Raw genomic sequence first — 20,021 nt, forward strand, 5'->3', positions numbered from 1 at the left:
CGCCTACTCGCCCCGCCTTGCCCTGCCTGATCACCCCTCTGCTACGCCCTCTACTGCCTTCTGCCACAACTGGCTTGTCAACCGGCCTAACTTGCTTGACTGTACCCCTCCCCATTGGATCATCTGCCCTAACCACTTATATACCTCCTTCTCGCTCGATGCCCATTCCTCTAACCCGTCCGCCCTGCGCATCGCCCTCACCATCTCCTCGTACACCTTCGACCCTACACCAATCGTTGCGACGGCGAACATCGCAACTATCACCCCTTTATACTGGCATGAACCGCCCTCAACCTCCGTGAACTGCCCGCCGTCCTCGCCCAACGCCTCCTATCGCCGACACCAACCCTGCGGCAACCCGCAATGGAAACAACTGCTGAAATTCTCCATCCTCCGTCCGTCGAACATAGCCTCCTCAATCTGCCTCCTATACCTACATGGATAGCCGTGTCTCGACGCGTTCCGGCATAGAGTAATTGAGTAGTAAAAGTAAGATGTGATGATAGCTATTGTAGACGTGATAATAGTTTGGACCCGGACTCCTGTTTGGGGACCTGATTCCTTCCAAGCTAACTATCACATCTAACAGTGGGCTAGGAGCCAAAACAGCCGTAGGAGGCGCGGGCACCGGAGCCCGTCCACTTCATCCATCTCCTCCAGCCAACTACGTATACTCAGGCCCGTTCAACAGCAGACCTGGCCAGTCCGTCCAGCCCATCGTCTCTAGCACTATCGCGCCTAATGTGCTCACGCCCGTGCCGGCGCCGGTGCCTCCTACGATCATACACGCCGTGACGAACCGCTGGACGACCTTTACCCATGCGCATGGCACCTCCTTATACAGCACGTCCGCCGTCGCTAACGCCTCTTGCTGGTTGCCGTACTTCTCGTCCATCTGTTCCCGGTAGGCTGTCCGCCAGCAGAGCGTCAGCGGGAACCGGCACACGTGGCACCACGCCCCCGTCCCGCCGCCGCTAGCTCGGTATGTCCGGAACATTGCTAGCCAGCTCTGGGCTTCCGACGATTCCGCCCGATGCGAGCACCTTTTCAGCTTGTGCGTCTCTACTATCGGCCCCCATTCATAAAAGGCACAGAGCGCACAGCCGACATCCCTGCTTCGCAGCCGGGCTCTGAGGTCGCAGATCAGTGGGTCGGATGCAGTATGCCCACGGCGCTCAGGCAAGCCTATTGGGGTCGGGGGTGAGTAGACGGTGATGGCTGACAGACGCCTGTATATCTCGGCTGGGTCTGAGAGCTGTTCCCTGGGCCGCAATGCTGCGTTGGGATGGGCTCTAGCTGTCCCTGCTGTTGGAGAGGTGCCTCCGGTAGGTATCTGGAGACGCGCCTGTCGCTCTGCTGCCCGCCGCTCGGCGTCGCGCCGCTGCGCAGCCCGACGCTGCTTCGCATTGAGAGGCGGCTGTTGCGGGGCGCACCTTGTGTTTGGGGATGTGGGGAGCGCTGAGCTGCCCCTCTGATGGCGCAGCCTACTTAGAGCATCCTCTGGTAGTTGTTGCGGGGGTGGTGGTTGACCGGCCTCACTTATAGTAGTGTCCTCCTGGGGCGTGGTTACTGCGTTAGGTGAGCCGGCCTGAGGGCTGGTTGGCAGCTGTTCTCGCGTGTCCGAGATGCTCTTGATCATCTGTTCATAGTAGGAGTCCGCCTGAGTGGGCATAGTGAGGCAGGTTGCTATGTATATAATAACGATAGCGGTTCAGCTTCTTGCCTGTGCGTTGGGTGCGGCTGGGACGGACTATGTATACTGGGGGATCGCGGGAATGACGGGGGCTGGCTCACCCCTGGCGTCGTTGGAGGACCGCGATGTGGGGCACGTGATGATAAGATACCAAGTATCTCAAGTGCAAATCAGGTAACCTGACCATAGTACGAGGGAACCTGTTTTAGGGAAACATTCTTCTTTTGTGTGATAACATGACATAGGTTCTTTGTATAGCTGTATTTGTATATATCCTTTGCCATAAACGCTGCAAATAGTATATGGGATACTTTCCAGCCTACTTTTGCTGCCAATTACGTTACGTATGAAGCGAATGTACGGCCTGATAGCAGCATCTCTTAGTCATCCTCCCATGTGGGGGTCTCCACTACGGCGCTTAAGCATGTCTAGCGACACGGCTTCAACTTCACAAACTCAGTTCCCATTCACCTCAACGGTCCATCTCAGAATGGCGCAAGGCCGACTCACAACTCTTCCCGCAGAGACTGTTGGGTGTATATCGCAACACCTCGAGTCACCTGATCTGCTAAGCTTACGCTCCGCCTGCCGGGCTCTAGCTGACAAGACATCTGGACCTTTCCAGGACCGTTTCTTTCGCACGCGCCATATCATGCTTGAACATCAGAGCATCCGGAACCTGGTCGAGATCTCTCACCATTCAGTTTTCCGTTGCGCGGTGCAAGTCGTCGAACTCACTACTGATCACTTGGTCGCGCCTCCGGATTACATGAGCCGAGCGGACTATGAGATGTGTGGGATTAACGATGAATATGATTGCATCAGGCTCAGCGACGGTGAGACTTTGTCACTTGGCGATGACAGTTACGAGGCTGTTATTGAGAGGTATAGGGCCGAATGGGGTAGCTACAGGGACTTCCTTCTGAGAAAGGGAGACTGGATCAGGGACTTGGTTGAGGCACTATCCAACCTCCCTCATTGCAAAGCTGTCGGCATTGACGACGACGTCCGTCCCTGGGGGGCCCTTCGACTCGGTCGCCGCATTGGCACGTTTCCGAACCGCTTCGTCACTCCCTTCCAGGCCCAGAGTATGGTCTTTGCCACCACGTTGATCAGAGCCCTGTTCATAGGACTGCTGCACAGTCGCCATGCTGTAGAGAGACTCTATATTCAGTTTGGCGATCTGAAGACGGGCTGCACCTCTGTCACCCCACGCATGCTATCAACGATCCCTGTGTCTGTAGACACTTTGAAGAATCGGCTTGCTCCCATCAAAACCCTGCTACTTGTGGTCAACCCAAACAGCCACCAGAACGCATTCGATGAGGATGTGAAGAAACTAGTTTCCAACACCGACCCGATCCAGACTACGGATTCCGATTGGTGTCCGGAGTTCTGCGGCTTCCTCCGTCTTTTTCTCACGCTGACCGACTTCACCTTACACTTCAATCCCCGCGACGAAAGGCAGCAATTTCCGAGGCTTTCCGAGGATCTTCGAATTCCCAGCCTCCAGAGCCTCCGTATCGAGTTCGTCGACTGCACAAGGGACGAGCTTATGACGTTGCTAGAGGGGCATCGCGACACGCTTCGGGAGCTTGTTCTCGAGTCCGTTGATGTCACTGGAGGGGGGCGAAAGACGTGGTCCTCGCTCCTCGGAAGTCTCCAGCATAGCCTCAGGTTAGAGGCAATAGACTTGGGGAACTGTATGGTGGATGGGTTTTATCTCTGTTCACGCTCCTCGGTAACGTTTCTCAACCAAAGGTTTTGCGCAAGTGGCCCTGAGGAGATTGAGGCTATGCGGTCAGCATTAGATGGGTTAGAAGAGTCGGAAGCGTTCCCCTGGTCAAGACGATCTCATGGTGAGTAATGCAGAGTTTAAGTAACGTATGAGATCACCGCGTCCACAAAGGTTATAAAACCCACTCGCCTGAGGTAAAGCATTCTTGTTCCACTCTAACCTGCTTCAGTGATATATAAGCTATGTATCTAGCTCCCTATCCTATCACCTATTACCTATAGATCTATCCCTAAGGTCCTAGCTGCTAAGCACACTATATACGCGCCGAACACACAAACAGCTAAGTGTCCTTTCGCCCGTTGCCAACGTCTCGCTCATCACATCGCTATCCGCCGCTAGGCTTTATCGGCAACGATATCACCCTCATTCCCAACACCAGTCGAGAGGCCTCGTAGCTTGGTGGTAGAGCGCTCCTCTAGCTAAGGAGAAGATCCAGGTTCGAATCCAGGTGAGGTCGTTCATTTTTCCTTTTTCTTGCGTTTCTTTTTGTTCTTCCCCCCCTTCCCCGTAATTGGCTGGCTGACGCCCTCTGCCTCGGCCCCGTCGCCCCGCCTCGCCGTCCGGGCCGGGCTGACGGCGGCGGGCCCCGCTCTTATCCCGGGCCCAGCGACGTCGCCCGCAAGCGTTGCTCCTCGCCGACTCAGCAATCTGTCAAGCTAACTCCTAACGCTTGACGTGCGTCGAAAGGCCTAAGTAGGAGAACGGTAGTAGGCTGAATCACTGGTTGAGGGCCTATCAGCTTAATTAGTCGAGCACTCCTAACCCTAAGGAGAAGATCTGGGTTCGAGTCCTGGGTGGGCCTCTTTTTTTGCACCCTCTGTCGCTTGTCCATTTCTTCCCCGTTGCGCCGCTGCAGGAGCGCGGCGGCGCGGCAGCTGGTTGCAATGCCGGTTTAGGATGCGCCTGCGGGCCGCCGCCGGGCTGGGCGGGTTCGATTCGTATGTATGCCCGAAACGACCGTCATGCGCGCGAGACTACGGCCGCGCATGCCTTAAAGGCGTGAAACGTCGCAGAGATATCACCAGTTGGGATGAGAGGCCTGCCAGCTTAATTGGCAGAGCTCCCCTCTAGCTAAGGGGAAGGTCCGGGTTCGAGTCCTGGGCGGGTCGCAACTTTTGCAGCTTTTTTTCTGTGCAACCTTTTGCCCTGATCTCAAATATCCAGTCCGTTTTGTCATAGGCCTCTCCGTTGGCAAGAAATCTCTTGTTTAGGCTTTATTTCGTTTACACTCTCAGTTCTAAGCTATCAGAGTGCAATACCTTACGTATACTTACGAATATGTTGATAAAATTCCCTCTCCTGCAAGGCACCGCCTAGCCTCACATTATATACTATATCTAGGTCTCTCGTATCTCCAATCCCCGTTTATACTCTCCTTCCTCAGGATAATGGTCCTGTTGGCGAGGTACACAACCTTTCGACATAACAGTCGATGTGTCCCCCGCGTGATGGCTCAGCAAGAGAGGCTGGTGGAGAAACGCATCACCTGGCTCCTATCGGATTCGCCCACCGAAATTGGAAAAAAAAAACCAAAGGCATCTGCATCTCCTACTCAATTCCTATTATCTCTATTCCCTTATTCGCCTGTTTATTGTATTTATATAACCTTATCGATCCTTGATGATGCTCGCGCAACGCTCCGTCCAGATGCTGTCCTGGCTGTTGAAGACCACGCTGATAAAGTCGTCTGGTCGTTTCATGGCCGACCGTAGCTCTCGGAGTGTCTGGAGGAGGTCCTCTTGAGGCCGCAGCTGCAGGTCTGTGTTTCGGGGGCTGTCGCGGTTGCTTTTTGAGGTGACCCAACCCAGCTCACGCAACATCCTGTTGCTGCACCCCTTATGCTCTACAGCGCTGTTAGCATCATAAGCCTCACACCATCCCTGCGTTATACTGTACCAATCTTCTTCGTCATCTCGGCTACATCATAGGCCGTCCCACTTGAACCCTTCTTCCAGGGGAACGAGGCGGGGTAGAGGAACCACATCATCCTCGTGACCATAACGAGGGCCAGCTGGGCCGGGTCCTTTCTCTTGGCTGCGGTCCCGAATTTGCGCGACCCAGGCGCGACCTCTGGCGTTTCCGATGAGGAGCAAACGGTCAATGTGATCATCAGCATCAGGCAACAGAGGGGGTCCTCGATGTTGCTGTAGAGGACGTTTATCGCTAGCTGGTAGTGGTCCAGAACCTGTATATCGCCCTTGTTAGAGAAGATCGCCTTAGCCTTGAGAAAACCGTCCGTAATAAGGCTGGGGACGTCGGTGAAGGGGAAGCTGCAGCCGAAGTTGATGGTTCTGCGCGTCTGCCTGAGCGCCCGGTCGTGCGCAGCTTTCTCGTGCTTGATTTGAGCTTCCTGCGCCGCGCGCCTCAGGGAGCCTGGCGGGCCGGTTACTACTACGTGCGCGACCTCTCGACCGCACAGGCTGACGACGGTTGTTGACGTTAAGCGGCCCTTGACGGCGTCAGGCACCCACTCAACACCGGCCGCGAGGAGTCGGCTGGCTATCACGGAGACCCACTCGTCGGGCTTGAGTCCGTTGCTGGCCTGGTTGCCGCTAGTTATGGCCGCCTGTAGATGGTCCGGCCATGTCGCGTTGACTGGCGCGGATGCTGCCCGCCCCTTCTCAGTAGAGACAACGCGGAGAAGCTGAGTAGCAAAGTCGTGCCTGGTGCGCGTCCTCGACAAGGTTATTTTTATGCGCGAGCCGCCTGAGGTGAGACCGTCAATTAGCCGCTGTAGCGCCACATGGGTGAAGGCGTCTGGCGCCGCTTCCCACGCCTCAACAGCAGACTTACACGCCTCTTTCTGCTCTAAGGTAATAGGCATACTACCAGTGTCGCTACTACCTTCTTGCAGCCTGCGCCGTAGTTGGTTAGCTATGAAGAGCTTCGTCTGGGGGATCCACATCTCCCGCATGAGTTCCGTCACATATTCCGTCACAGCTGCATGGCTCTTGAATGCGTCCCGGCCTAGCTGGCTGAACCAGATCTCGGTCTCCCGGTGGGAGGCAAGGCGGTCGCCGTAGTGGTGCTGTAGCTCGCTAATATGGAGCAGTATAAGCCTTCCCGTCTTCGCGGAGCGGGGCCACCGGCTGGTGTCCATAAAGCAGGTCGCTGCCCCGGCTGGAGCGAGGTCTAGTACGGCTGGGTCGATATAGGGCCACGCCCCAGCCAGAAGGCTGTCGATGGTGCCTAGCGGCCGGAGCACCGTCTTCGGCAGGTGGCGCTCATGCCCGGTGAAGATATACCCACCAAGCCGGTCAAGTACTGCAACAGCCTCAGAGTGTGCGAGGTCTAGGCCGCGCTCGCCGCCAGCAACGTAACGCCGTTCCATCTCACAGATAGCAAGCTCAAACAGGCGGCAGTAGGCTGACATGATACGGGGGAAGATTCCGACTGGTATAGACCGAAAGATGTGGACATACGACTCATGCTCTGTGAGGAAGAAGCGCATGAGTTGGAAAATAGGGCGAATAACGTTCTCGAATGTGCGCTCAACGCTGTCCATATGTCGTATATTGAGTGATACAACCTGCTCCATCCGGTATGCTACCTCATCCTTCTCGATAGCGATGTCCAGCTGCCTACGCTCTCGCGCAAATGGCTTAGACTCCTCAGGCTGCTCAGGCGTGAGGTCGCCACGGATACAACGTAGCAGCCTCTCCCGCCTGTCTCTTGTGTACGACATGGCGGATGTGTGTGACGTTGGGGCTGTTAGCGCTGCTGTCGCGTACCCCTTCGTTGCGAGGAGGGCGCTGGCGCTGTGGCGCACGCTTCTCTTGATGTTGGAGTAGCCCTGGAAGTAGCCGAACGACAGCACGTCTGCGCCCTCATTGCGGTCGCTCATATTCCCCTGTATAGCGGTGTAGAGCGAGTTGAGGAAGGCGGGCGGCTGGCTGGATGAGAAGTTTCCATACGTTGGGTGGAAGGCCTGCGGGTAGAAGGTGTAGTCGCGGTTACCAGGGTACTCTCGCGCCACCATGTTCCGGTCGGCGAGGAGGCAGCGCGTCTGCGAGCTACCCGACTCGCTGTTGATACAGACTGCAAGGGCGTACGATATAGCACTGATACTGCTGAGATCAAAGCGGGCGTCGAGCTCTATAATCATCCTCTGCAGGTCCCTGCTCTCCCTGAGCATCTGCTGGTACTCCCGGCCGTCCACTGCATCGCTGTGTGTTCTTTGTTCATCGTTAAGAGAGAGCTCTTCAATGTCCTGCTGAACATTTCCATCTCTAGGGCCCTGCTCCCCGCCCTCCTCCTCCTCCTCCTCCTCCTCCTCCTCATAGGGTATATGCCTCTCGCGCGGCAGGTCGTAGATGCTATCGCTGACCTGAATCTCGATATTCGCGCCGTAGTCATACGCGTGGAACGCCGGCTCGTGGCGTCGCCAGAATGAATTGTGGTTGTGGTTGCTGGCCCAGACAGCCCAACCGTCCATGAACTGCTGCTGGAAGACCTGCCACTTAGCTGAGCTTATACGCTGAGTGCTCTTTGTCCCCAACCGCCAGCAGGCCTCAACCCCCTCGCCAAGCAGCTGCGGCGACTGGAAGACGCCCACGATATATGCAGCCAGCTCGCGGGCTAACCCAGCCGGCATCCCGCTCTTCTCTGAGGCCGTCTGTCTCTCGCGCGGGCCCCCGCCCCTGGAGGTCGGCTCGTGCGCCACGGGGTGCATGACGACGAACCAGACCTCTCGGGTACCAGCCTTGGCGACCCTGAACGTGCGCCCGGTGATATCGAACGGGATGCCGCCGATATGCTTTGCGCTATAGGGCGCTGCGTATGACTCAAGAGAGAACTCGATGTTGTCGAAGACGGGCCCGTCGCTTTTCGTGATGGGGCTGCGTGGCTTGCCGACGATGCTGAAGAAGTCAAGGAAGAACTGCGGGAAGAAGGCGTCCGTGGCCTTCGCTGGCGCGCTACCTCCAGCGCGAGACCCAAAGTCAATAGTGTGCTTCTCCTGTAGCATCTTGATAGCATCGGCTGGCTCGAAATCACTTCGGAGGACCTTTTCGATGAAGCGTCTAGCTGAGGAGAGGGGTGAGAGGCGTTAGCATATTCTTCTCATAGCTAGTTTAATTCCTTCCGCATATATACCTCGGAACCGGTGGTGCCCTGAGGAGTGGTCCACAGCCCAACGGTGGCCGTCCCACCCATTGTCGCCTTCATCCTCATGTTGGCGGGTTGAGTCCTGGTTGTGGGCGAAGGGATCGTTATTATGGTCCAGGCTAGAGGTATCCTCTGCATCGGGTAGGCCATCACTATCTACTAGCGACTCGGTGATAACATCTCCCTCATAGATTAAAGACATCTTAATGTAGCTGCGGTGGGATGCTAGGTGTTACTATTCACGGTCTTGGGTGTGCGTAATGTATGTAGGTGCTAGGTGAGGTCTCTTGTACTATACTTTCTAGGGATTCTATGTAGGACTACCTATATATCATCTACTAGGAGATTACTTACCAACCACTTATCTATTAGGGTATTGACTACTGCTTGTTGTCCTGCTCCCCGTGTAACTCTCACCCACTATAAGTCCAGGAGGGCAGATATGCAGCATGTGCCGCCTGTGTTTTATCGGGGAGAGTGGAGGAATCCTCTTTCCCTCTTACTAGACTAAAGCCCTATTAAGACAGCTTGATATCATGTCAATAAAAACAAAACCTCGAATTGGTCTGACATTCGTCTGCCTAAGAATGTACGGTCTGCACAAATGCCCTCCCGGGCGTGAAGCTGATGATGACGACCTCAATAAGGGATGGACTGGGGCACATCTGGAATTGGGGGCCCACTTAGTGTGAAACTAGGCAACCTTCTTTGTATGTGCCCGCCGGGCGCAGGTATTTGCTGAGGCATCTTCTATTGGCTATGTTTCAAACGGGCAGGCTTGCAGCGTTCTTCAGAACAACTTTCCCAAACGAATTGTCTATGTAAGGTATGCAAGGGATCCCCAGGCCTGCAGACGCGACCACGACTGCTACTATACTGCTGCTCTGGCTGGTTTCCTAGCTCTAGGCCCCAGCTTCCAGCGTGGAACTGGTTTCTGGCTGGCGGTGGTCGCTGGCGCCTTGGGCGAAGGCAGAGGGCGCCACTGTTGATGTGACGGCGGCGGCGGGGAAGGGGAGGAGGGGGAGGAGGGGGAGGAGGGAATACTGTTACGGCGCCTGGGCTGTGAAACACCTCGAGCATCGTCGTCGTCATCATCATCATTGCTATTGTTGTTGCTGCTGCTCTGTTGGCGCTGGCGCGCAGACTGCTTAGTGGTGATGGCGGGCGCGTCCTGTGTCGGCTGGTCCTCGTCGCCAGGGCAGTCCAGCGCTGCTGCAGATCCGTTGGAGGGCGTGAGGTAGGCGTTTACGAGCTCCTCCACCTTCTGCTGGGTAGCTTGTCTAGCTGCGACGTCCTGCTGGCCGGCGAGCTTGAACAGATTGGCGCAGAACCCCTGCACGAGGGTAGAGGCCTTGGCCTGGCGCTCGCTCCTCCTTGTTGCGCACTCCGTCGTCCACAACGGGCGTAGCGTGTGGCCCTCCCTGTCGGTTGACTGACGCACCATCTTCAGCAGACGCGCCCACGCCACGTGCTTGAAGCGCTGCCCGTATAAGCCGTCTTCGCTGTCCTGCTCCTCATCGCCTATCGCGTCATCATCCAGGAGTGGGAGCAGCTCCGGCGCCCGGAACTCGGCTAGGTTGTCCCGTACGAAGTCCAGAATACGTCGCTGGAGCTGTACTGCTGCGATCGCGGGGAAGGCCCCGGGAGCCCAGCCCCTATGGGAGGCGAGGTCGTCTAGCGCTATCGACAGGTGCTCCCGGAGGAGGGGCTTATTCCTATCCTTAGGCCTGACGTTGTCGACAGCTGCAGCTTGCTCTGGACTGATCCAGCAGATCACGTGGCAGAGCACGCGGACGGCTATCTGGATCTCCGTCTTCTTGCAGTGGAGGATACGCCTTAGGTCGGGGAACGTAAGCACCAGCGAGTTTGTGATAACATCATGGACGAGGTGGTAGGTGTGATCGTCCATGTTCGCAAGGAACCCGTCGACCCGTGTACGTGCTTCAAGCCCCGCCTGCTGCTGTCCGGACGTGTAGAATACGCTCGTAATATCGGGGGCGGCTTGGCAAGTTGAGAGCCTGTCCCAGTCGGCGGGCGTGATGTAGACCTGCTCGTCCGCGGGTAGGTCGGCTAAAACGCTGAGAACCTCGTTAAGGGCATCAATCCAGTACTCGTCGATGCGGAGGCTAGCAATCCACTCAAAGTATGAAATATTGAAGGTGTCTAACCCCAGCCTTGTGCAGCACCACTGCGTCGTGACAGGCCGCCATCTCTGGTGGTTCCACAACGTAACGAGCCTCCGCGTTGGGAAATGCTTCTCGCCGCCGAGGCGGAGTGCCTCGACGACGTGCTGGTCTACGGCGGCGTCCTCCCCGCCTAGCTGTCCGTCTGCCTGCCCTCCTATGCAGGCGATGGACGCAAGCTGCGTCCAGATCTGCCCGTGATTGTCGGGCAGGCTTGGATCGCGCCTGTTGACGCGGAGCTTGACGTTCAGGTCGCGCGGCAGGCGGTCTTTGGGTTTCCATGTCGTCCGTTAGCCTCTTGTGAACACAGGCTCATGCCTTGAGCTTGGGGGCTATACCTTTGTCATACAGCTCGCACGCCCACCATAGGTCGGAGCCTGGTGCGCCCGTCTCCTTGACGTACTCGCGGAGCGCCTGGATACGGTGCTGGCCGGCCATGACCTCGGCCTGGCCCCCGCTCACTTCGGCCCAGCGTAAAAAGGAGAGCTCGCAAGGACTGTCGTTATCATCGTTGTCGTCCTCTCCGTCGTCCTCCTCTCGCCCCTCTATGCCGCCACCGTCCTGCTGCATAAGGCTGACTGCCTCGGCGCTGCAGAGGACGGTGATCCGGTTCTCCGGCGCCCGCCGTTCCAGCCCGCCGCTCCTGAATGCGTGTAACAGCTCCTGGACGTGGGCTGCGTTAATAGGGCGGTTCCTGCCGACGCTCCAGGCTGTGTCCAGCACGTCGATGGGCATCCTGGCAACGGCGAGGAGGAAAGGTCGCGCCCGTTCTCGCGCGGACGATGTTTCTGTAAAGGGGGAGCTGATCTCATCTTCTCTCCTGGCCCGGACCCGCCTCCTCAGCCCTGATGCTGATGCCGCTGTTGCTGCTTTCTTTCTATCGCCCTCATCACACTTCCTCTTCCGCTTGTCGCTGAGCACTCTGGCCATTGCGGTGATATGCAGTGTATTTTTCAACTGCCGCCTGATAGCCTGTGCTGGCTGTTCCTGTTGTTTCTTCGTTAATTTTCTTGTCTTTCTTGCCCCTGGGGGCTTAGGGATAGGTGGTTAAGGGGGTGGGGGTGCTTGTGATCAGATGAGATGTGTGCACAAATGAGACGGGAAGATGGGATGATGGATGCTTGGAAGGGGTGCGTATTTGGCAGGGCGGCCGGATGCGATTGGTCCGAGGCTGCTGTAGTACACTAATCTTCTATGTTTTTATATGCTAGGTGGGGGACGGCTACGCAGCAGAGGGAGCTGACTCACCCCACCACAGTTAGCGTATTCACGTCCGGTAGCAGCAGCAGCAGCAGCGGCATAACTAACCTCAGGTCATGCTGTAAGGTAATAAACAGATCAGGCGTCGGAATACACCTATGATAGGTGGTGCTATGAACACTTATACGCACTATTAGTCGCCCTCTGGATAAATAGCTGTCCTACCCCCATAATCGCACGTCTTTCATACTCAGGATTGGCGCCCTTAACTGGCTGGGTCACTGGCTGTGCTAGCTCCTGGGACGCCCTGGGTATCTGACGAGTCTAGGGCAATAAGGACAAGCTATGCCTGCCTATACTGCGTATGCTCCCTCCTGTTTTCTAGTTGAGGAACAACTCTGGGGAGAGGTGTTGAACATAGGGTCTGTTGTAAGGTTGGAAATACCCTCCTTAGAGCTGAGGTATCATAGCCCAACCTATGTATGACTATAACTAGAAAGAGAAGTGGTAGTGATCCGGCTACTTGTTTATACGTAATGATATGTAGATATATTTAACCTGCAGTATAGCGCGTCTTATGTTAACCTTTGCTCCCAGATCTTGTCTAGGTGGCGGTGTTGATGATCATACCCTGTAGAACAATAACATTCTAATGTTGTGATAAAATTTCTTAGAAAAAATGTTACCTGTTTATATGATGGCCTGTTTTGCCTGTTTGAGTTCTAGATCACTTTGCTCGCTCCTATCTAAACTATCCCATCTGCCCTTATCCTAGGTAGAACGTTATGCGCAGGGCTATTTGCGATTTGCTTCCCCAAACTCATAATTTCACAGTGATCTGCTCGGCCGGTTGGATACTCAACTAGCTATTACATAATCAACGGCTGTCGGGCCCTGGCTTATTCCGATGGAGTGGGTCGGGACCAACAGGGCCCCGGACCTACCTGAGGTCCTCCCTTGGCTCTCCCTTGCCCATTAACGATGAATTTGCGCTGTCTGAGTTGCACATCTTGCTGTATACCATAAGTAAACATGCTTCCTGTCACCCTTTACAAATGTCTATATACTGACTGAGGCTTTGCGCGGATATCTGCTTACTGGTGCCCTGATATACTCTTTATCTAGGACGATGGAGTTTGTGATGGTTTATCCTATGGTTAGCTGGCCTTCTTGTCTTGCCCCTGCTTGACGCGTTGGTCTCACTCTTAACGCGACATTATACATTAGTCCGCTTCCGGCCAGGGTCTTACTTCTCGCGGACAAACACGCCTAGACCAAACGCGTGGATAGCCAAGGATATCTAACCCTCTTCTATCTCCTACGCGTCCCCCGTTTTCTCTACCCTCAATCTCCTCTTCCTCTATTCATCTGTTCATCTATCTATCGGTGAATATATCTATTGCTACTCCTGCTGAGGCTGTTTATATATATCGTGCTCCCTGTTGGCCAGCTCTATATGCTTACTAGGATTGTCGTTCTATGCTCTATACTATCCTCCTCCTTCTAGGGATTTTGCTATCTTTCGAGCGATTGTATTCCTCCTCTTGGGATAGACAGGACCGGGCTGAGTAGCAACTCATACAGGCTCTGGGAGAGCCATGCAGGTAGGCACATCTTCACTTGAGCGCCTGCGGGGGTTAGCAGTGGGACTAGCCTGCCTAGGCGTCTAGATATCGATGCTAAGGAAGATATAGGTAAGTAAAAGCATAGAAACTTTTACGCTTTCCAAGCGGACGCTGTTGAACGAAGCTTTATGGGAGGCTATCAAACTTCCTAGCATCGGCTGGTTGATGCCCGCGAGGGCGTGGCACTTTCTATGCCCCCAAGGGCATGAGCTGATTGATGCCCCCGAGGGTGTGGCACTTTCTATGCCCCCAAGGGCGTGAGCTGGTTGATGCCCCCGAGGGCATGGCATGGCACTGGTTCCTCTATCAACTTCGCTAGCCTAGTTCACTACTGCTGCTACGACTATCTATTAATCTAACTGTCCATCTTAATACCTTGTGTACCTATATATGTGTTGCTTCGTTGAAATGTCAATAAATATGTCCCGTTTTTTTTCGTTTTGCCTAACCCTACCCTGGCCCGACCCGTCCCGTGGGGCCGCGCTACTCGTCCGTCGGCGCAAGTGTCGCCGTCAAGCATATCGTCTGTACGCCGAACTCGCGAATCGCCTCTCCGAGCTCTCTGAGCCGCGGCCGGAAGCTCCGTGACCCCTCGAGCACGACGTGGCATTCGTCCACGACGACGCGGTCCAGCGCCTGCCTCCCTTCCAGCCGTGCGATGAAGTCCCTGAACCCCTTTGTGACGGCTGACTCGGGCGTGACGAAGATGATGGACGCCGCCTGGTTGTTCTTCCGGCCCTGCCACACGTGAGATGTGATCCCCGCCTTGACGCATCGCCTGTGCAGATCCGACCGCAGCGCCACCAGCGGCGTCACGACCACCGTCACTCCGTCCGGCGAGCAGAACGCCGGCAGCATGAACGAGACGCTCTTGCCACCGCCCGTCCCCATCACCTGCACGATCGGCGTGTGCCCGCTGGCGATGGCGAGCACCGCTTCTCTCTGGTTCCCGCGGAACATCGCCGAGTCGTCACCCGTCATCTGCCGCAGCTGGCCCTCCAAGTCGATTCTCCTCAGCTTCTCAAACCGTCGGAGCCTGGCTGCGAGCCGTGGCCCTTCGTACGCCTCCGTCTTTTTCCTCTTGCAGCCCGCGGGACCCCATTTCGACTCCGAATCCTCGGCGCCGAAGCCCAGAAACCTGTGCCACTGACGGCTGACTCGGCGGAACTGTTGCTGCCTCGCCGCGAGACCGCTGCCGAACTGCATGAGCTCTCGCGCGTAGATCATGCCCGCTATCCGCGTGCTGTGCCCCGCCTGCAAGTCCCACGGGCTGTCCTCGACCTCGTCCGTCCCCTCTTCCGATCCCACGCCGGCGTCGTCTCCGCCCGGCCGGCCGAACGACTCGTTCAAGTAGCGGTTAGCGATGCCGATGGCGATGTGCCGCCACATGCTCACGTTGACCTGGCATCCCAGCAGTCTCATGCTGGTCCGTTGCATGATCCGCCGCGCCCTGTCTGTCGTCCACGTTCGCTCCTCTTTCCACGTCCAGTCGCCCACACTTGTGCTCTCATCCCCAGCCTCATCTGCATTTGCACTGTGATTGTTGCCATCCCCGATATCCATGTTGTCACCACTTTGCTCTTCTAATCCTGCCGCCGCGCTGCTTTCTTCCGAGTCCCTCTGCCGGATGATGTCGTCCGCCCATATGAACGCGCTGTACCCGCTGGCCTCGTGCATGATGCCCTACACCTCCTGCCAGAACGGCAATATGAGCCAGAGAAACCATATGATAAGCTCGCCGACCTCCCTCGGGAGATATCGGTGGATCACCTTCGCCTGCCCGGTCGTCCGGTATCCTTTGTGGTACGCTGTGATGAAGCACAACATTTTGTCGTGCACCATGATGTTGCGGACGCCCCCGTTGACCGTGTTGACCGTCCGCAGACCTGCGAGCTCGCTCGCCCGCGCCGGCTGTCCGCCGAGCATGTGCAGAAGCATCCACAGTCGCTCGCGGAGTCGTTCAAACGTCCTACCGAACTCCTGCACGGCTGACGGCTGGAACGGCCGGTCTGTCGTCCCGCGACCGTTGCCTATGCTGCTCAGTCCCCACCGTTCCGCAGCGGCGGGCGACCGCGCCAGCCGCATGAACAGCCAGCCGTCCCCGGCGGAAACCCAGCTGTTGCGGTCGTCGGCGAGAAACGAGTACCCGGGCTTTGTCTCGCTGTGGTCGTCTTCGATCGACGACCATGGGATGGCTGGCAGCTGTGACCGGACGTCGCTTTCCGGACCGTCCGCCGAACCCGAATCCTCCGTCGCCGTCAGCTCTGCGAGCAGCTCCCGCGTCTCTCGGACCAGCTCATGTAGTGCGTCCGACAGCTGCCCCATCGTGAACCGTACCCGTCTGTATGACACGCGATCACCGACCCAGTCGATGACACCGGCCGCTGCTGTGTTATATTGGATGTGCATCCCGTACGTCCGCGTCTCGAGAATCCAGTCCTTCGGTGTCGGCTCCGCATCCTTGTCGCCCGTCGTCCGCGTCATGAACCGCCGCACCTTCGCCCGCGTGTGCTGGAATAAACTCCGCGCCGCGTCCTCTGCTTCATCCTTCCCCAGAGACGTTTCCAGCTCGGCGACCTCGTCACGACGCTCGGTGTATGCCTGATGGATCACCAGCATGCGCGCTACCTTGACCACGGCCGAGTACTTCGTCGTGTAGTCCGTGATCTGAACCCAGCCGCCATTCTCGGCAATGCCCATCACCGCGAGAGCGCTGAGAAGAGCACTGCTGTAGTCTCCGCCCTTCAGCTGGTGGTCCAGCATGCTGATGAGCATGTCGAGTGCTGCGCGTTCCAGCTTCTCCTGCGTCTGATGCCCCGTCCCCGTGCTGGCTACTTCCGCCATCTGCTCGAACAAGTCCCACGCTTCTGCCTGTGACGGCGTCAGTTTATACGGTGGCCGCTTGTCGTCGTCCATTTCCTGCGTGCGGAACCAGACACACAGCAGACATAGCCACACGCCCTTGTATCTCGCCCACGTGTCGTCCTCCATGCGGTTGTCGAACGGCCGCCTTGGCTTGACGTGCGCTTCTGTACGCTGCGCCTCGAACAGCACGGCCAGCCCGACGGTATTGGGCGCAGACGTTGCTCGAGCCTGGTCCAGCACGCGGTCGACCGTCGCCCACATCGCCTGAAGCACGACCTCATCTTCATTGATGGGAGCTGTTGTGTTGAAGAGTGCGCTGGCACTGAGCCCTTTTAAGTGCACCGCCCATCCTACACGGGCCAGCCACGGGCTGGACTCCAGTCTTTCGTTGGCGACGCGGATCAGCTCGTCGTGGCTCGTCTTCACACGTTCTGCTTGGACTTTCCGGAGATCTCGGACGCGGTCCATCGCCTGCCGTGCTGGGCTTCTGTTTGGAGCGGCTTCTGCAGACTCGTCGGCCGTCTGTCTCCGGGCCACCTCGAACCACTGGCTGCCGACTCGGCCGGGAAAGAAGCGTTGGCATTGGACGCCCGTTGTCCATGGCAGCTGTCGGGGCTGCTGGCTTTTTTTGCTCACGTCTCCCCCCTTCTTCTACTTATTCACCCACCTATGTTTCTCTCGACAGTGCTGCTGCATGGTCTGCAGCCGGATGCATACATACGAGCACGTGTCGCATCGTATACCGTCGTTACGGGGCGCCATGAGATATGGGATTGCTGCTATATGTGGGCTGGGGTGCTTTAGCTCTGCAACTTCAGACTGTGTCTTATAAACCGACGTCTCTTGCTCGATCTTGCAGATAATAGCACATCTTTCTTTGGGTTTGATGGACGAATGACGCGTTCTCAGATGTGCGGCCGACTCGTCAGCAACTACTGCAAACTGACAAACTGTGCAGATAAGCAGACGAAACGGCTCAGCAACCATAAATGGATCCATCTTCAACGCCGTTGTTATAATTCTCTTTAGATCAAGATATCTGTCCCTGTTCCTGTTATTGATACACTGACTTATGCTTTTTGCTCTATGAATGTTTTCTACTACCCACTCTGGGTAACCATAGTAACTTGTGAGTGCCATCCATCAACTTCCTGCCCAAGTGGAATGCTCTTGAGCGCACGGGCCAGTTGTCCATGGTGGAATTGGCGGTGCGGTCCAATAGCATCAACGCGGGGGGGTGGAGCAGCGAACACCACATCAAAACTGTAGCTTCAGCAATAAATTCACTTATAAATCAATCTGTCGTAGTTTTACCTCCAAACTGAGCACACTTCATGTCCTGAATTGACGTTATATTTTGCAGTTAAATGCACACTTTTTACTGCAGAATTCGCTGAGATCTTCTTCCAACACCTACCCCCTACCTCTTCAACCAACACCTACCCCATGTATGTCACCCCCCACTTTTCCATTTGGTGAGGATTTCAACCATCACCTAGTAGGTGTTTGAAGTTGCCAGTATGTTAGGTGTTTGAAGTTGCCAGTATGTTAGGATTTCAACCATCACCTAGTAGGTGTTTGAAGTTGCCAGTATGTTAGGGGTTTATTTCGGAACGCGTCGAGATTTCAATTGAAGGTGGAGACACTGAAGTCCATGCCGGCCAATCAGAGACCCTAGGGAACGCGTCGAGATTTCCAAGTCGGGCAGGGGGTGACGGGTGGGGCTCCGGACAAGTCGGGCCAATGGCTGTACACGGACGGCCGTATCTCGACGCGTTCCGGCATGGAATAACTGAGTAGGGTTTTCACGTGGCGTTGGGAGGGACCCCTCACTCACTAGAGGGCTCTCGCGGTGGCAGGACGCCCGAAGACGAGCTGTGTGGCGAGGTTTGCTTGTCATGAGTTAGCTTCGAGGGCCACACCAGACAATCCCACGATGCATACCTCTGCGAAACCGAGATCCGGGTCTGGTCCCTTATCAATGTCGCGTTTTGTGGGCTTGTGCTTCTTCCAGGGCTCTTCGCGCCAAGCCTTGTGGTTTGGAGGGAAACCGGCCAGCTGATATTGCACGCCGCCGGCGACCGACGAGCTGTACTTTCTCCTGTCAAAGTCCTTGTTTGGCGTTGACTTTCCGAGGTTCCTGCCATCCAACGTCCTCCAGGAAACAATCTGGTCATACTTGATACCTCCTAGCGCCGCGAACTCTTCTTCCGCGTCGAAGTCGCTGTATTTGCCAAGGGTGCCGACGGTGTCGACCATGTTAGGCGTGGCGTGGATCTTGTACACGAAGGCGGAAGGTTTCTTGTAAACAAATGTCGCTGCCACGGGTTCGCTGGCACTGGTGGAAACGAACCCGTCATCGTCCCGGCTCTGGATGTTGGGGGTACCTTTCATGTGATTGAAGAGGCTGGTGTTTGGGGGTTGAGACTGGAAGCCTGTCTGGCCCTTCGGGAGGAATCCCCCAAGCCTTTTGATCTCCTTAGGGGGTCTCATATCTCCACGATACACGTATTTGACCGTCGTTGGGGCTCCATGGCAAAAGACGTACCATAGGTGGGCCCATAAGACGAAGAGAAGAAGGGGTCGTTGTCCAAACATTCGAACGAAGACGAATGTTACCGTTTAACCGAATGGGGCGGGAGAAGGTACACCCTGGGTCGGAAAGGTAGGCGAGGGATGGGAAATAGAGAAGGCGAACGGCTGACAGGAGAAGGGAGTTTGGGAACAGGTCCTGTTGGGTTAGCGTGACGACGTTGGCGTGGGGTTTTATACCTAGCGTTGACAGCACTGCGTTGCACCCTGTCACGTCAACCGTCGGATTCCTGGGCTCATGATTCAGGGCACATCTTCGCAGTATGTGGAATCCCCACAAGGTGATAGAAATATATATAGTAGCGGAAAGGCAGGTTGTCCAGCCTAACAAGATGATCTGCTTAGTAAACGGCGTCGGCGTTGGCGAAGATAGTATCGGCTGGGATAAGTTACGATTTCTAGTCGCCCCGCTGTGAGCCTTGGCGGGAGAAACCCAACCCACTCTAAATCCTAAATTGAATGCGTTTGATGCTAGTGTCGTCTTAGTCGGCCTTGCATTTTATTTTATTTTTCTTGTTTTCTTTTTTTCACCCCATTATCCCTTTGGTTTTTTTGGTTTAACCCGGAACGGTTGTTTTCAGCCACTGTCCCAAGCTGGTTTATAATTTATACTCCGGGTCAAAGCTTTACCCCCGTTTACTCTTTTTGGTCCTGGTACACTGATAATGGTCTGTTAGTAAGAGTGCTGATAAGGAGAGCTTACAGGCTGTGTGTCTTTGTAGTAAGCCGAGCTTAGCTCGACATGGCGGTGTCGCCGAACGGACCACCAGTTTGTTTTAGTTTTTTCTTTTTTTCTTTTTTCTCGGTAATACCGTGCTGTTACGACCCGTTATGCATGGATAACAGTTAACCGACCCACTTGGGCATCGGGCGGCTAGGACAGGACATTTGTACTGCAGGATCACGGGAACAACAGGGACTCACTCGGTAACGGAAGAACTATGGTCCAAGTCACGGTG

At 55.9% G+C, this 20,021-nt stretch overlaps 6 protein-coding genes across 6 annotated transcripts; 1 reads left to right on the plus strand and 5 right to left on the minus strand.

Annotated features, from left to right (window-relative positions):
- Positions 1 to 2,183: 2,183 nt before the first annotated feature.
- On the plus strand, positions 2,184 to 3,560 carry CGCA056_v015085 (uncharacterized protein; the record flags this gene model as incomplete). Its single annotated transcript, XM_037330326.1, has 1 exon — positions 2,184 to 3,560. The coding sequence occupies one exon, from the start codon at positions 2,184 to 2,186 to the stop codon at positions 3,558 to 3,560; it is 1,377 nt and encodes a 458-aa protein (XP_037171283.1).
- Positions 3,561 to 5,098: 1,538 nt separating this feature from the next.
- On the minus strand, positions 5,099 to 8,799 carry CGCA056_v015086 (uncharacterized protein; the record flags this gene model as incomplete). Its single annotated transcript, XM_037330327.1, has 3 exons — positions 5,099 to 5,334; positions 5,388 to 8,516; positions 8,586 to 8,799. The coding sequence occupies 3 exons, from the start codon at positions 8,797 to 8,799 to the stop codon at positions 5,099 to 5,101; spliced, it is 3,579 nt and encodes a 1,192-aa protein (XP_037171282.1).
- Positions 8,800 to 9,468: 669 nt separating this feature from the next.
- CGCA056_v015087 (uncharacterized protein) lies at positions 9,469 to 11,710 on the minus strand (the record flags this gene model as incomplete). The annotated part of the gene is made up of 2 exons (XM_037330328.1): positions 9,469 to 11,048; positions 11,119 to 11,710. The coding sequence occupies 2 exons, from the start codon at positions 11,708 to 11,710 to the stop codon at positions 9,469 to 9,471; spliced, it is 2,172 nt and encodes a 723-aa protein (XP_037171281.1).
- A 2,378-nt stretch (positions 11,711 to 14,088) lies between these two features.
- Positions 14,089 to 15,168, minus strand: RECQL3-3 (ATP-dependent DNA helicase Q-like 3; the record flags this gene model as incomplete). Its single annotated transcript, XM_037330329.1, has 1 exon — positions 14,089 to 15,168. The coding sequence occupies one exon, from the start codon at positions 15,166 to 15,168 to the stop codon at positions 14,089 to 14,091; it is 1,080 nt and encodes a 359-aa protein (XP_037171280.1).
- A 120-nt stretch (positions 15,169 to 15,288) lies between these two features.
- On the minus strand, positions 15,289 to 16,938 carry CGCA056_v015089 (uncharacterized protein; the record flags this gene model as incomplete). Its single annotated transcript, XM_037330330.1, has 1 exon — positions 15,289 to 16,938. One exon carries the CDS (start codon positions 16,936 to 16,938, stop codon positions 15,289 to 15,291), a length of 1,650 nt encoding a protein of 549 aa, XP_037171279.1.
- A 1,361-nt stretch (positions 16,939 to 18,299) lies between these two features.
- Positions 18,300 to 18,963, minus strand: ctxA-2 (Cholera enterotoxin subunit A; the record flags this gene model as incomplete). The annotated part of the gene is made up of 2 exons (XM_037330331.1): positions 18,300 to 18,362; positions 18,415 to 18,963. 2 exons carry the CDS (start codon positions 18,961 to 18,963, stop codon positions 18,300 to 18,302), a joined length of 612 nt encoding a protein of 203 aa, XP_037171284.1.
- Between the last annotated feature and the right edge of the window lie 1,058 nt (positions 18,964 to 20,021).

The sequence above is a fragment of the Colletotrichum aenigma genome (assembly GCF_013390185.1).
Source record: "Colletotrichum aenigma strain Cg56 chromosome Unknown KSG_Cg56_contig28, whole genome shotgun sequence".
In the NCBI taxonomy this organism is placed as follows: Eukaryota; Fungi; Ascomycota; class Sordariomycetes; order Glomerellales; family Glomerellaceae; genus Colletotrichum; species Colletotrichum aenigma.